Genomic DNA, 16,164 nt, shown 5'->3' with positions numbered 1-16,164 from the left:
GTTTTAGAAATTAGCATAAAAGTTACTGAAAATATTGTGACAGCTTTGTACTGATGAGTTTTTATGTCTAGGGGACTTTGAGAGCAAGACTGTGTCCCTTGTGCTATTCTGGTTTGGACGTGAATCAGAACACAGTTGAACATTATTTGAATTCACAGAGCTTGCCATGCTGGAAGCACAGCCTTATATGTAGTGTCCATGGGCAGTCCTATTATGGGAAAGCAACTTGAGAGAAAAGGCGGGTCACTTGCTTGTGCGCAGGTCCTGGAATTTGAAATATCCAGAGGCCTCTACAGAATCCTGGCATCAGTTACTATGTTGACTCACTCAGTGTTGGGCTTACTCACTTTCCCTCTACAGGACTCAGCTCTTGAAGGCAATAGCCTTTATAGAAAAAACGAATAGGAAAAGTCGAAGTGCTATTTTTTTCAAGGCTGCTGAAGTTCACTGACATCTCACCGTACCTAAGACTGCTGGAGCAATAAAACTGAGAGAAACTTTTACCAAGATTTCTTTCCCTGCCTTGATATATACTTTTTCTTCCAAATGCTTTGGTGGGAAGAAGTTGAAGACTGTTGTAAGTACAAAGTGACTAAAAATATCTTAACTGTGGCATGACTTTCAGCTTGTGACAAGCTCACTGAGTAGGCAGATTGATTTAAACTTATTACAGTAGCTTATGAAGAAGCATAAATTTGGTCTTCTATGTACTTTTCCATCAAGATTCAAGCATATGTGTTTCACACTGTGGAATCTTTTCAGTAGATATGAAGAAGGATTGTGGGGGTTTCGTTACTGATGTTTGCTTGCCCTTTGTGATACACTAAACAACACCATTCTTGTTTAAGAAAGTTATAATAATAATATATACATAACTTGCTTTTATTGTATGGAACAGGCCGTCTTGATTGCTGTGAAGCAGTTTATGTAGCTGTTTTTATTTTGATTGACATTCTTCATAATAGTTTTGTAGAGAGTTGTGAACTGACATGTATTCTCAGTGCACTAATTCTCTATGGGAATAGCAGAAGCCTAAAGTTTGGAAAGGCTTTATCTGACATAACATAAGGGAAAGCAAAAAAAAAAAAGTTGTCTTTGGCAGATGACAAGTGTAAAAGTATTCATAAAGTTTGTATTTATAAGTTTTCAAAATTATTTTTCGTATTTTAAACATCATATTCTCTGTCACATCATGATTATTCTTCAAATAATCAGGAGTAATTTGTGCTACAAAATGATCAGGTAGTCCCTTGATATGAAAACAAAATAAAAACCTGGAAGGCTTGTAATACTATTTTGGAGTAAGTCACTTGGTGATTCATGTCTACTGTAACCTAGCCCTTCAGAAAAAATTTTAGATCAGACCTTTCTTTAAAAATGCCCTATTGGTCTTAAAAATATGAGGTATTACTAATAAATGCAAAAATTGACTAACATAACAACAAAAATAACATAATAATAATTCACAGTGAAACCATGGTATCCCAAAGATATGGATGAAGGTTATCATTTTCTCCCTATTTTTGACTTGTGGACTCTAGTCATTCTGAAATAGTTATGAGGACAATGTTTATAATTAAGAATGAAAATAGAAATCTTTATAAATAGGTAATGACTCAGGGATTCTAGAGAAACCATCAAGCACATACTCAAAAAAGTGGTAGAAATTGAGATTGTACATGTCTTGATATATAATAGATGTGTCTACATTTCAGAGCAATCAATTTATTTTGATTGTTGCCTTCAGACATTTATTTTGTATCAATGTTATTTCCTAAAGAAATAGATACTCTGTTTCCTGTCAAGGCAAAATACTTGTAGCACGTACATATGTTCTTTGTAACACACATACAGCAATTCACATTTTAATTTCTATTTCTATGGATTTTGTAGCAACTTATAAATATCATTGAAATAATTCATTGGTAATAATTAAGTCTTCAAAACCAAAAATAACAATCCAGTGTCCAGGGCTCTTTTGAAAGGCTATTAGAAATGCAATTCTGAAATAAAGAGAGAAAAGCCTATATTTTACTTTGGCATAGATAAGTCAACTGGGTTTTAAAATACTTAGGATTTGAAGAAAGCTTTTTATCATAGAGCATTTCCAAGACATGAAATAATGTTTATACAGTATAACAATAGGTTTAAGAAAAAAATGTCCTAAGGGTTATAGTACACAAAAACCTTTGCTGTTTTAACAGTGTACTACTAGTCAGGTGTGTTGACATTTGAAACTTGTTTTCAAAATTTACAGTGTTTTAGATGAAAGACATTGAACTCATAAATTTGAGTTTCTAATATCGAAACATTGCTGTTTGAAAGAAAAGATTGTGGTGTTAAAGCAAGGGTTTGCTTTTATAATTATTTATGCAATTTTGTATATTTATTCAAATATTTCATTGCAAATAGACATTCAGAATTTCTTAAATTACAAAATTTGTCTTGAAGTCTAACAAAGATATCATTTAGAATTTCAATTGCAACATTTCTTAAGGGCATGTTAACTGAAAGAAGAGAAGCCTTTTTAAATTGATGATATACTTTGTAATTTAATGAGAGGCTTTGACTGTCTCCTCTACATAATATCATTATGGAAAATACAATATATGTTATATAAATATTATTCATTTATTTTAAAATGTCTATGGAACATTATGTTTAAATATAATTTAAGAAAAGAGATGTTGGTTGACACTATTGAAACTAGCCAGTATTAAAACAAAAATGCACAGAATAACAGCTTTATATTTTACTCCTGTAGATTAAGTTTGGGGGCATTCAAAATATCATTTTAAAATTTATTATTCAATTGTATTTTTAAGTTACATGCAAATGATTCCTTATAGTGTGTCCATAGTTTTTAGTTTAGCTACTACTTTCCATACTGTTGCATCTCCCCCACCTCCTTGCTTCCCTCCCTCCTTGCTCCTTTCTCCCATTTGAAATCTTTACTGCTTGTGAATTAGGCTTCCAAATACTTAACTATTTGTGTAGATTAGTAATAGTAATTGAAATCTTCACTCTCTCAGAAAACACAAGTTTTTTATTCTTTTCTCTTTTTTTCTAGAAGATTATTTTTTTATTAATTTATAAATAATACCAGTCAAATTTCCACTTCCTCCCTTCCTCCCACTTCCCTCCTGCTCCCCCACTCACCCTCCCACTCTCCCCAACCAGTCCTAAGAGAGGGCAGGGTACCCTGCCCTGTGGGAAGTCCAAGGCCCTCACCCCCTCCATCCAGGCTTAGGAAGGTATGCATCCAAATAGAATAGGATCCCAAAAAGCCAGTACATGCAATAGAGACAAATTCCAGTGCCATTATCATTGGCTTCTCAATCTGCCCCAATTGTCAGCCACATTCAGAGAGTACAGTTTGCTCACATGCTTGTTTAATCCCAGTCCAGCTGGCCTTGGTGAGCTCCCATTAGCTCAGGCACACTGTCTCAGTGAGTGGACCAAACCCTTATGGTCCTGACTTCCTTGCTCATATTCTCCCTCCTTCTGCTCTTCAACTGGACTTCGGGAGCTCAATCCAGTGCTCCAATATGGGTCTCTGTCTCTATCTCTATCTGTCGCAGGACAAAGGTTGTATGGTGATATTCAAGATAGTCATCAGTCTGATTATGGGGCAAGGCCAGTTCAGGCACCCTCTCCTCCACTGCCCAGGGTCCTAGCTGGGGACATCCCCGTGGACTCTTGGGAACCCTTCTAGAGCCAAGCCTCTTGCCAACCCCAAAATGGCTCCCTTAATTAAGATAAGTCCTTCCCTGCTCCCATATCTTTCCTTCCTCCATCTTAACCATCCCACTCCCCCAAGCTCTCTCCAATTCTCCCCTTCACTCTTCTCTCTCTCCCGCTCCCCTTCCCCCTACCCCACCCCATCCCCATGCTCCCAACTACCAAAGGCAATCCTTTCTCTTTTTTTAAAGGAGGATGTACTTTGCACCATATAGCCTTAACTAAGAGTAGAAGAACATGCTTAAACAAACACCTCCCATTTTGCTTGCAGCTTCTCTCCGATTTTTCTAAATTATTAAGCATGACTTACCATATTTTCATCAACGATTTCTTTGTTACAAATTCAAGAAAAAATAGTATTGAGGTATGAAAATGTATTTTTCTGTATAGTACATACCATTTTACTTAAATGACAGAGTACATTCAATAAGTCTTCCTTAGGAAACTTGGAGGACTGGTTGAAATTTAATTGTAACCTAATCTTTTCTTTAAAGTAATTTTATTTCATAATTTAATTTCTATTTAATCACATATTGATTAAAAGAAATTAAAAACAACTAACTAATATCGCCAGAAGATAATATGAACCATGAAGGAAAGAGCAAATTCAGGGTTCATGTGGCCCAAGATTACAAGTTTGGGCAAGTTCTTTCAAGAAATGTAGCATGACGTGATTAACATAGAAGTAGAGCCTTGGCAGAAGTCCATATAAATGAAGCTTCAACAATCTCATTGGGCATCACTTCTAATTTGAAATATCTGTTGGGATTGTATCTTTTGCAAGCTAAATTTTAAAGCAAACTGTTGGTTATATTTCTATAAAGCATAAATTCTTTTACAAAGGCTAACTTTTATATAATGCAGATTAAAAAACTAAAAGAATTTACAGAAGTAGGAATTTGACATTTCTGCTTTTAATTCTGAAAAGATACATTGATTAAAGTGATGTCAAACTCAGTTAATGGAGGGGTTGCAGTTATTTTATATATACACAGTACGCCATTTGAAGGGTAGCCAAATTAAAATGATTGACATTTTTTTTATTGTTTATTATTATACAGTACAGATTTTGATTGGATTCAGAGGGAGGCAATGGTTTCTTGTCCCACAAAGACCCGCTTTAGCCTCAGAGGTGTGTGTTCTGTTATCAAGGCAATGTGTCTATATTAGAAATTTTTTTTTGGAAATGTCGTAACACCAAATATGGGAAGTAACTTCTTTTTTCTATTCAGCGCAACCATATTTGCTAGCAGAATGTCATTAAAATAAATCCTTTTGTGGATCGTGCCCTATGCAGCATAGAATTTTCAAAAACAAACAAACAAGGAAATAAACATAATGTGCTCATTACAATTTCTGTACTTAAAACATACATTACAGTCTTGTGTATCACCAGTGATCTAGTGCTTGCCTAGAGTTATATCTTTAGCATTCCTTCCCCTCAAAACCTCTGTTTAACTTTCCTAAGTTTTTATCCTATACAATACTGAAACACCTTTGAGCCTCCAAAGGTTCATTTTATTACATATATGAAAGTTAAAATGACAATGTTATAGTGTAATTTATTTTGCCAAATTTAAACTATTGGACTACTTGTGTCAAATATAGAATTATTTTGAAAGTCTATACAAAAATCCAAACTCTCAGTTACTGGATATTAAAAAAGAAACATCTCAGAGAAAAAAAACCTACCATTTATGAACATTCATATGTAAGTATAGTTTCAAAATTAAAAGGTAAAATTCTTAAGTTCACCTTTTTTGAAAAAAAGTTTTAAGATAAAACTTCTGTTCTCCATGTATCATAATATTAAAGTTGCTTTCATAAGGAAGACTGAGATTCAAAAACACTTATTAATACCCAAGGCACATAGTCTTTATCTTTCCTCAGTCGTGATTATTGTCCTGAATTATCTCAAAAGAAAGAAACAAAAATAACAACAATAGTTTTAGCTCCAGTGTTTAAGAGAATATGAAACTGTAGAGAAACAATTCCTGATGTGTAAATGAAAGTGAGAAAACAAAATTGCTTGGTGATTTATTTGTAAAAATTTCTTACCAGCCTCCTGCACCCCAGACCCATTGAGAAACCAAAGGGCAGTATTCTGTCGTCGTAGTTCATGTCTTTCTTGTAGTCTGCAGTTTTAAGATACTTTATACTGGAAATTTTGTTTAGTTTTTACTTCATTCATTCAAAACGTCTTAGCATTTCCATAGGTAAAGAATGAATCTTAATTGGAGGAGTATTTGCGTAGTATTCATAAAACCCTAGTATGAATTTCCAGCCCTGCATAAACTGAGAATGATGGTGTATGCCTGTATGACAGCATGTTGGAAGTGGTAGCAAAAGCCTCAGAAATTCAAAGTCATCCTTGATTCGAGATCAAGGCTAGTCTCTGCTCCTCACTACCCTTTCTGTTTAAGAGAATGCTTTTGTTCTTTTGAATTTTGTTTTCTCTGTCACCCTGTCATCCTTATACTGGGCTTTGCAATGTATATATACAACTAAGCCGTGGGAAAGCATGCATTCTTACCAATCCAGATGGAATTTAGAGATGTTTCTGACTGATCTCTTTACTGTCTTTTGCCTTCTGTATCACTGCCTCACTTTCACTTAACGATGACACAAACCTTGGTCTTCACTATGGGAAAGTGAGAGAGTACGGACAGATGATTGTCCTTTAACAAAGATGGAGTTGGCATACCTCTGACAAGCTAATAAAATACTTTTCTTATTTTTGTTTTCACTGTTCATAAATGACCCGTTCAGAATGGCTAATTAAATATTTTCATTCATATATTCTTTTAAGCCATTAAGTTTCTATAAATTTAATATGTAATAAAAGTGGTTTTTATCCCAGTTTAGAAAACTGTAATTTATCATGGACTAGTCTTACTTACATATCTAGTCTTACATTCATGTAAATAAAAAGAAAAAAAGAAAGAGCTTTTGCCTCTGTTGTAATTAGTCACTTCATTTTAGTTCATATATTTTATCTGTGTAAGTAGAAAAATATGGTTGTTCTGAATAATAGGAAAATATTAAAATGCATCACTAAAGGCAATGTTTATCCCTGTAATAAAAAGAAAGTGCAGATAGTTGAATGGGTTTTGAAGAGAGATAACATTAAAATTTTTCAGAAAACCAGTTGTTTGAATTTCATGCTTTTAGCTTCTGTTTACTAAATGCTAAAACGATACATGAATAAAACAATAGTGAGCAATGCATATGCAATTATTCAATGATTTATCTTCTGCTCTTTGATGTATTTACTTTTACTCATAAAATTGTGAGTTGCAAACGTACTCGTATTGATTAAAGACAGTTAGCATGGCAGTGCTTTATGCTCTTCCTGGCTACTGGAAAGAAAGAAAGAGCCTTGCTCTTTCATTGTTTCCACCATATCCTTCGCTTTCGGTTTGGGTTTTTTCCTTTTGTGTTTTAAATTACTCTTGATTCACTTCCTCCTTTTTCGGCTAAGACTGCCACAGAATGCGGGCTATAAAAGGGTATGAACATCAGCCGCTTTTTGCCCATTCCTGGCACTCATCTTTATTTGCACACAACTTGTCTCCTCTATCGGATTGCAGTAGCAGTAGTCCTTAGCCCAAGAACTGACTTAAAGGGCAAGGTAATCCACACACTTTCTCCGTTCAGAGTTTCACCTTGGAAAGTGTGTAAAGATGAATTCAAAAAAATAAGAATAATCACAGAATCAGAGCTGTCCAAGAATTTTCATCAAAAGAAAATTGAGTAGTTAACCTTTTTTTTTTCCTGATATTTTGGATTGCAGTGAGTAAATAGAACAAGGTAGGTTTATCACAGCAATTGCAAAAGTGAGAAGAAGCTGTAATGTGACACACCCTTTGACCTTTCATATCCTGAAAAATAAGAGAAAGAAATAGAGAAATTACCCTTGAAAAGGTGTGACTAGATGCAGGGAATGCTGGCTTGGAGGTGGTTAAGTGGAAGAGTTTACGGGAAGCTCAGACAGCTGGGGAATCCTGATTTAGGAGAGGCTGAAGGGCAGAGCCGGAGCCATGTGAACAGCTGCTAAAAGGGCTGGAAGATTCCTTTGGATTAAGTGTACACAACCCATCCCTAATGGGCTGCTTCAGCACACATCAAGTGTTATTATCAAAGGGCTTCACTATACTCATGCCTACAGGCTTGTCAGTGGTTTACTTTACTTGTCTGGAAATAGATTTCCTTTCGAAATCAATCCAGAGATGAAAATCTCAAAAGAAATGGCTTCATGATTGGTATGTGTGGTTTTGGATAACCATTATGTAAAGAAGAACCTATAGCCGATGTTTCAATATCTGCTCCTTCATTTGTGCATAACATATTATCGAGTGCCACTTCTTTTGCCAGGTATGCTCATGTAGCGTGAGTGCTATGCTCTGCTTGTGTTGTTCCAAATAACCAAACCAATGGAGATCAGTATTAAGAGAAAGACATACATGGAAATTTGTTCCTAACATTATATTTGCATTTTAGATGAGGGCTATCGATTAAAACCACATTGTTACAAGAACATGTAAGAGTAAACTATGCCAGCCCTAGATATTTGGGAGATTTTCCTAGATATTTGGGAGTCAATGATAAAATAGAAGAGGGGGGGTTATAGAGTATAATCGCCTGAGGGGAAAGAGAGAGCAAAACTATTCCTGTCAGAGTGGAACATTTGTGGCAGTGAATTTTGGAATAAAGAATTGTAGCAAGGTCACCTTTCTTAGAGTAAGAATAGTGAGGAAATGTGTGGGAACAAGCCTCAAGCCACAGGAGTGGGCTATGGCTCAAATATTTTGAGCCTTAAAGGTAATTGAACTGATACTTCTCTTTGTGTGAGCACTAGCCATTCTTTTTTTTTTTCAGGGGTTTGTTTCTTTTTTTATATTTTTCCATTCAAAAGTTTACACTTCCTCCCCTCCTCCCATTCCCCTCCTGCTCCTTCACTTCCCCGCCTCCCATTCCCCTTCCACTCTCCCACTTCCCCTCTTCCCTGCCCCTTCCTTCTTGAGAGCAGTCAGGGTTTCCTGCCCTGTGGGAAGTCCAAGGCTTTTCCCACTCCATCCAGGCCTAGGAAGGTATGCATCCAAATTGATCAAGGTCCCAAAAAGCCAGTACATGCAGTAGAAACAGGTGTCATTTTCTACCTGGGTTTCAGATATACCATTGATGGGAATCCATGTCTCTTTTCTGAAGGATATCATGTAAATAGAGATTCATACATGCTAAGGATACATGGTCAATAATATGACGTTTTTTAAGGTGCAAGAGTGGTGGCTCTGCAGATAAAAGATTTTATGATTTCCTTGTAAGATGGAATCAGTAGCAATCGAGGCAGGATTTTATGTAGCTTTCCTCAGGACTTATATGACTGAGAACAGAGTGGCACCATTAACCATCAAAACTCTGGAAAGGAAGCTGGGATGAGGGGAAACGTGATGGATATGGCTGTTCTGTTTTGGAGTAGTTTGATACAGTAGAGAGAGGGATCTGAGGGCTAGAAATAAAGTCATTCAAGTGGATTTAAATGCATAAGCTATGGAATAGATTAGCCCAACTAGAAAGATCATAATGTTAAGAGAAGGAGGTCAGAAATTCAATATGAGGAGAAACACACCTATCAACCTCCCCGACACACACACACATCCAAGAAGCATTCAGACATAATGGTACAGTCAGAAGCAAGGTGATACTTCTCCTAAAGGGGGGAGGGGGAAGAGAAACCATTCCTTCCAATCTCCAATCTAAGGACATTGTGAATGAGTCGCTCACTAGCAGCCCAGGTGCTCTGCTTTCCACATAGATGCTCCGCCATCTACTTACCGCTATTTCCTCTTCTATGTTGCTATTTCAGCGAGATATCACCCAAATGTTGTCTTGGTAGAAAAGCTTCGATAAATATTTAAATTGTGTAATGTACTCAGCTTTTTCCTGTACTCTGCATTTCCTAAAAATACCTTGTTCGGAAATCCCATTTAAACTGACTACTGTATAATGAAATGAGCCTTGAGTGTAAAACATTTATCATATTCTGAATTTCAATTGCACAGTCAGAGTTGTTAAGTAATATGAAAAATCATCCTTTAGCGAATGCAAAATTGCTTTGCCGAGACATGACAAGGTAACTTTGTACTTTATTTAATGTTCTTTTAGTTAATATAGACGTTTATTGGGGAAATGTCTAAAAATTCTTTGTGAGAAACATTAGCTGAATTGATTATTCTTATCTTAAGAAATGGTAAAAAAAAATACTTAGGAAATACTGACAATTCAGTCTAAATAAAATGAGAATGATACTAAAGAGACAGAAGGCATTGAAATTTAGTCATGGATATTACCATTTACCTTTTGGGGAAATAGGACTAGATAGAATATTAATAAGATATTTGGCAACCTTTTATCATTACATTTTTATTTGCTTATAAGTAAACATTGTCAGACACCTGCTGTGTTCTCTTTGCCATTTAGGAAATTACAGCTGCACATGAGAGAACAAATACACATAAAATTATCTGAAAATACATACAACTCATATACAATAGCAGGAGACTTGTGTAGCCTGGGAGCATTCAGCCATATATGATTAAGTAGGAATAGTGTGATTCCAGAAGTGATCACTGAATAATAAACCTATCTAAGTCTTCTTTAAAAATGATTGTATGTACATGAGGATCAGCAAACAAGAACAGGCAGAGATACAGAGGCAATCATTAGAAAGGCATCGATTTTTCCTCCGTACAAAATTAATAGAATTACTTTGTATGTGCACAATGCTATCTCAGAATCTTCTGAAATTTAATGATAATATTACCATAAAATGTGCTAAATGCCAGACACTTCTTTGAGTGTAACACATATATCTCAATTTATTCTCACTTTAACTGTTTGAGCCTGGGAAATACAACCCACCATATTTAGCAGATAAAGATGTGGAGGTACAAAGAGACATAATTTGCCTAAGGTAAATATGATGGGTTAGAGTCAAGATTTGTAAAACGGTCCAGTAACAGCAGGGTTGAAGATTATTAACCAATCAGTTGCCCTCATGTCTCAGACTTAGGCCAAATATAGGGAACATAAAAATAAAATAAAATAAAGTGAACCTGTTAGGAGTCATATCTAACAAGAACTGTGCATGTTCCTTTGAGAATTCTATCTTTAAAAGCTCAACATCTTTGGCTTGTTTATCAAAACTCATAAATCTTTATACATTCTCTTAGATATACACTGGGGTTTACTGAATACCCCTCTATCCTTTCTTTAAGCCTCTAAAAGTAGCCACCTCTGATACTATCTATGATAATTAACTTCATTATTTTATTCCTGTTTCAGTTTTCCTCCTGTGTGAACATGAAAAAGATCAAAGAAATGCCATCCAGATCTGTTATAATTGTCTCCAGCTAGCTTCCCCAGGGGGATCTTCCTGGTTGATCTTTCTGACTTTATTTTTATAATGCACAGGCTGTTGTGCTACTTAAACAGAAAACTGAGAACTGGGCCAATATGTATCCATTTTAGGAATATCAGCAAAACTAAATAGCATATATTAAAGTTGCCCTTAATGACATTAAGTACTGTTAGCTGTGTTTAGTTACCATAGCTGATTGCTTTACTTTTGCCCTTTTATAGAAAACAGACTACATTTCCCTCTTCAGTTTGCCTCCTGTTATGTTAGTTATAAGCAGCATGGTTTTTAGTATGTGTGTGTCTCTGTGAGTGTGTATATGTGTGTGTTTCTGTGTGTATATGTATGTGTGTTTAGTGTGTACTATACAACACTAGAGTATATAAGTAACGGACTGTACACATTAAACTACTAACAACATCCCATAAAGTTAATTGACTTTCTATTTTTGGCTCTGCAATAGTTTTGCCCCCTTTTATATGATAGATAAGGGCATAAATGCGTAATTAAAGAGTGAGTGTAAAAACCTAACTTATGCTCCAGCATAGCTTCAAAAGAGCCATTCTGAATGCATAGAACTTCACTGAAATACTATATAAAGACACTGGGCAAGTGTTTGAGTGTGTATCCTATTCTTGTAGTGTAAAGTTTTTGTAATTTTCTTACAATTAAGTAATTTTTTTCTAATAAAATTGATACCCTCCTGCAAGCAAACTTTATGTGGGTCTTCCCATTTATGTGATTAAAAATGATCCTGAAACTTTTATATGCAGTTTTCTTCCCTTCTTAGCAAGAGATAGGTTTCTTCACAAGTCTACACATTAAAAGATAACTATAAATTATTACCATTCAGGAAAATGTCTCAAGATGTGTGGAAGAAATTTACAGTTAGGGAATAGCCAGAAATAAAGCCCAACAATTGATTGTCTATTAAGGATGGTATTGACTTGGAAATTTTTTCTTCCATAGTACAAATAGTTTACTATTATTAAATACTTGTCTAGCAAATGACCAGATCAAGATAATATAATTTTTTTTCTTTTCCAGTTTTTTATGGGGGGGTGAGAGGGAGGATAGAATTCAGAACTTTTCCTAGGGTAGTCAAATGCGTTGGTATTGAGATTCAACCTCATTTTTGACTCTTTTATTCTTTAATTCTGAGGTCGCTGATACTTGGATAAACTATAAAATGAATCTCACACCAAAGATACCTTTTGAGAAATTCAGTATGGTGATTCTCAATCAAAGAATTGAATGATGATTCAACTAAATATAGCACAGTTCTCTAATGTAAAACACTTCCCAATAACTTACCACTATAAACAGCACTAGTATATGAAGATATAAATAGAAAAGCTGTTATGCTATGCATGTTTTCCCTTTAATCAATTCTATGCTTTCCTTGTTCTGTTTCTCTATTGTATGATATTAGATGACAGATGATAGAGATGACAGGAGATAAATTTTTTCTAGGTATAAAAGATCTTTATTACAATGTAGTGAGTGAAATAATTGCGATCATTCCTTTCAATACTATTAATATTTTCAATTTCTGTCTCTCTTGCAGGCACACCTTCTAATACACACATCAGAAACAAATGCACATATTGCCTAGACATTAATTGATTTACATATGAAAAATTTGACATTACTAATAATTCCAAAATAAGTAAAATCATGGCAATAATATAAGAAAACCAAATTTCTGTACTTGAAATATTTATAGAACACTTGTAGAGAGCTGGAAAAAAACTAGGCAAGATGGTATGTTATAACCAAATATCATTGGCTAGAAGGAATGAACAATCATAGATTCATATGTTTTTGCTTATTACTATACTATTACTTAAATCATTTTAATATTTAACATTTACTGTAACTATATTATTTGTTAGTTATGAAAATTTTCTATAAAACAGAATAATACACTGTATTATACTAAAAATAAATTAAAACGAGGTATCTTTTGTCCTGGCTTTATAAAGAGATTTTCTTTTTTCCTTAACATTTTATGTTGTGTGTTCAAATTTCATCCTGCTGAGTACAAGCAAAGTAAAGAACTCCAAGTCACAAAATCCAATTGACCAAATTTCTTCATCTTTCCTTACCTTACAGCTGTAGTCAATGTTGATAATTCTCTAAAGAACACTGCCTTCCTTGGGGATCCGTGTACTGTACTTTCCAGCTTTGTTCCCAATTTGGAAGTATTTCTTTTTACATTGCAGGAGCTGATCCTCTCTATTTGTCCTTAAATATGAGAATTCATCAGAACTCAGTCCTACCGTGATTCCTTAATTTCTTCCTTGGTCATTGTTTTCATGACTCATTGTGCCATCTTGTTTTACCTCTAGATCAGATTTTTCTAAATGAATTGTGAAACCGGAATTTCTTCTGCCTGGTGGATTTCCCTTTTCTTATATGCCAAGGTGTTTCCACTCTGAAAGCTTAAAATAAACTGCTACCCCATAAATCCTGATTACTTTTGTAGTTCTTCTGTTGTTTTCTGCTTTTGTTTGAGAGTTTTCTTGCTGCATATTCCAGGTGTGCTTGAAGCTAATGGTTGTCTTGACTCAACCTCCTTAGTGCTAAGATTATATGTATGTGCAACTTCACCTGATGTATCGTTCTCTTCAACACTGAATGGTATTACCATCCATTACTTTTCAAAAGCTCCAAACTCATTTCATGCTTGATACCCTTGTCTTTCTTGCAAGATTGTTTGTAAGCCCTGGTCTGTCACTGTCACCTTTATCACCTATCTTTTCACTTACACTTCTCTTCATCTCTTCTGGTTTTGCCATAGTCCAACATTGTTTCTTTCACAAGGAGAGAAATTTTGCTTTCTTCTATGCCTTCTTTTTAATCTCCCCCTAATCCTCCCTCCACCATCCCTATTTTTCCCTAATTGTTTATTTTAAATCTCTTCAATTATAAACTTGAGTATATCACCATGTAATTTGTAAACAAATGTAGGCTGAAATTTCTATCCATCCAGGTCCTGCAGCCATTCAGTCCCCCCCCCAAAAAAAAACATGCTGAGGCTTATATTAATTATAAACCGTTTGGCCTATTAGCTCAGGCTTATTATCAACAAGCTCTTACTACTCAAATTAATCTACAATTCTTATCTATGTTTAGCCATGTGACTTGGTACCATTTCTCAGTGCAGCATTCTCATCTTGCTTCCTCTGCATCTGAGTGGTGACTGCAGACAGCCTTTCCTCTTCCAAGAATTCCCCTTGTCTTGTCACCCCACCTATACTTCCTGCCTGGCTATTGACCAATCAGTTTTTTTTTCTTATTAAACCAATACAAGTGACAAATCATTACAGGATACAACAGCATTATCCCACAGTACTATAATTACATATATAATTTTCATTGGATACTAGTAAAGCAAAAGATGAAATACATAAATAAGCACACATATAGGTGCATGAATACATACCAAATAAACATGGTATAGGTAACTTTCTCTTTTTTCCTATGTCGCTTCTCTTCAGTCTCCACTTGCTTTGCAACCTTACTGGCTTCTATACTAGTATCAGAATACTCCTGTTTTATTTCTGTTCCAGGCTTTTTAAATGATTTTCTACTCGTCTGGAAACTCTTTCTTACCTTCTCCTTTTCAACTGGATAATAGCATTTTCCACTCACAGATTAAACATCAGAATTTGCAAGTAAGATAATATTGAAGATAATATAGCATCTATCTACCAAAAATAGTATTGTTTGCTGGAGTTTTAAATGTAAAAGTGTCAGTAATATCTGTTATTATTCATTACATAATAGGTTTCACAAACCCAAACGCCTCTATGATTCTTACCATTATTCCCCCCAAACCCAATATATATAAGATTTCTCAGTAAATATTTTGAGGAAGTTAATTAATGCTCAGCACTTTAATGAAGGGCATAATTGTATCAATTTGCATATACTAAGATTTTATAATAATGATTAAAATGATTAGGCTGCTTTGTGAATGCTTTAACTAATTATTTTTGAGACAGGATCTCACTATGCAGTCCTGGCAGGCTTGGAACTCCCTATGCAGATCACCTGCTTCTGCCTTACCAGTGTTGAGATTAAAGGGTACATCAACAGTTCTGACATTTCATGAATATTTTATATGGCAACATATAAAATATTTAATTAGGTTTGAAGTTGAACATATGCAAATAATGAAATTATGTTTCCATTCACTGTTTTTGGTGGGATTTTCTCCATTTCTATGATTTCTAGTCTTCCTTTTCACTCTAGAACTTGAAGGTTTAGTTCTTGAGTGTTTTACACCATTTATTTTGTTTTTTTTTTCTCATTTATTTATTTGTGAACTATCAAAGGGACTAATATGTAGAATACAGAAAGAATATAGAGAATATAGAAAGATTTCTCAAAACCCAACTCTAAATCTGGCAGTGGTGGTGCATGCCTTTAATCCCAGCACTTGGGAGACAGAGTATTGTAAGCCACACATTGGGGAGACATCTGTTGGAGTACAACCACAATGGGATTCTCACATTCCAGGGCAGGAGTGTGAGGATTAGACTTATTAATCAGAAGGAACAGATATATGAGAGAAATAAAAGACAGAAACACAAAACAGCACCAGGAGGGCATGTGAATACTGAAATCACGAGCTTTTATTTTCTACATGCTTGTATATGTCACACCAAAAGGGGAGGAAGGAGACAACAGACTTCGTTAACATGAACAGATCAAGTATCCTGCAGACAGCCATCCCCTGGAACCTCCTGCCAATCTCCTTGAAGGAGGAGTAATAGACTTGAATTCTCTGCCCTTTGGATAAAATGGGGTATATCTACCTCTATATTCAAAATACTAATTAACCACACTGTAGGTCAGGATCTCTTGTTTGTAGCCCCCCCCCCCCCCGTTGTCCAAAACTTTGAGAGAGAAAGAATTAGCTCAAACTCTCTGACTTTAATCAAGACGGAGCGAGACTCACATGTGTCGGCCTTGGCAACAGATGCAAATTGATCTCT

At 35.1% G+C, this 16,164-nt stretch overlaps 1 protein-coding gene across 1 annotated transcript in view; it reads left to right on the top strand.

Moving 5' to 3' along the window:
• Positions 1 to 348: 348 nt before the first annotated feature.
• Positions 349 to 16,164, top strand: part of LOC126492796 (dystrophin-like) — a gene marked incomplete at its 3' end in the record, with an annotated part of 366,806 nt that continues 350,990 nt past the window's right edge. Inside the window, exon 1 of the mRNA XM_050129372.1 lies at positions 349 to 577. Within this exon, the coding sequence (XP_049985329.1) occupies positions 547 to 577 (31 nt within the window). The remainder of the gene's footprint in view (positions 578 to 16,164) is intronic.

This window comes from Alexandromys fortis, unplaced genomic scaffold (assembly GCF_014885135.2).
Source record: "Alexandromys fortis isolate MF-2015 unplaced genomic scaffold, M_Fortis_MF-2015_v1.1 scaffold_315, whole genome shotgun sequence".
Classification (NCBI taxonomy): Eukaryota; Metazoa; Chordata; class Mammalia; order Rodentia; family Cricetidae; genus Alexandromys; species Alexandromys fortis.
Note: the sequence above shows the minus strand (reverse complement) of the source record. Positions and strands in the feature narration are given on the sequence as shown.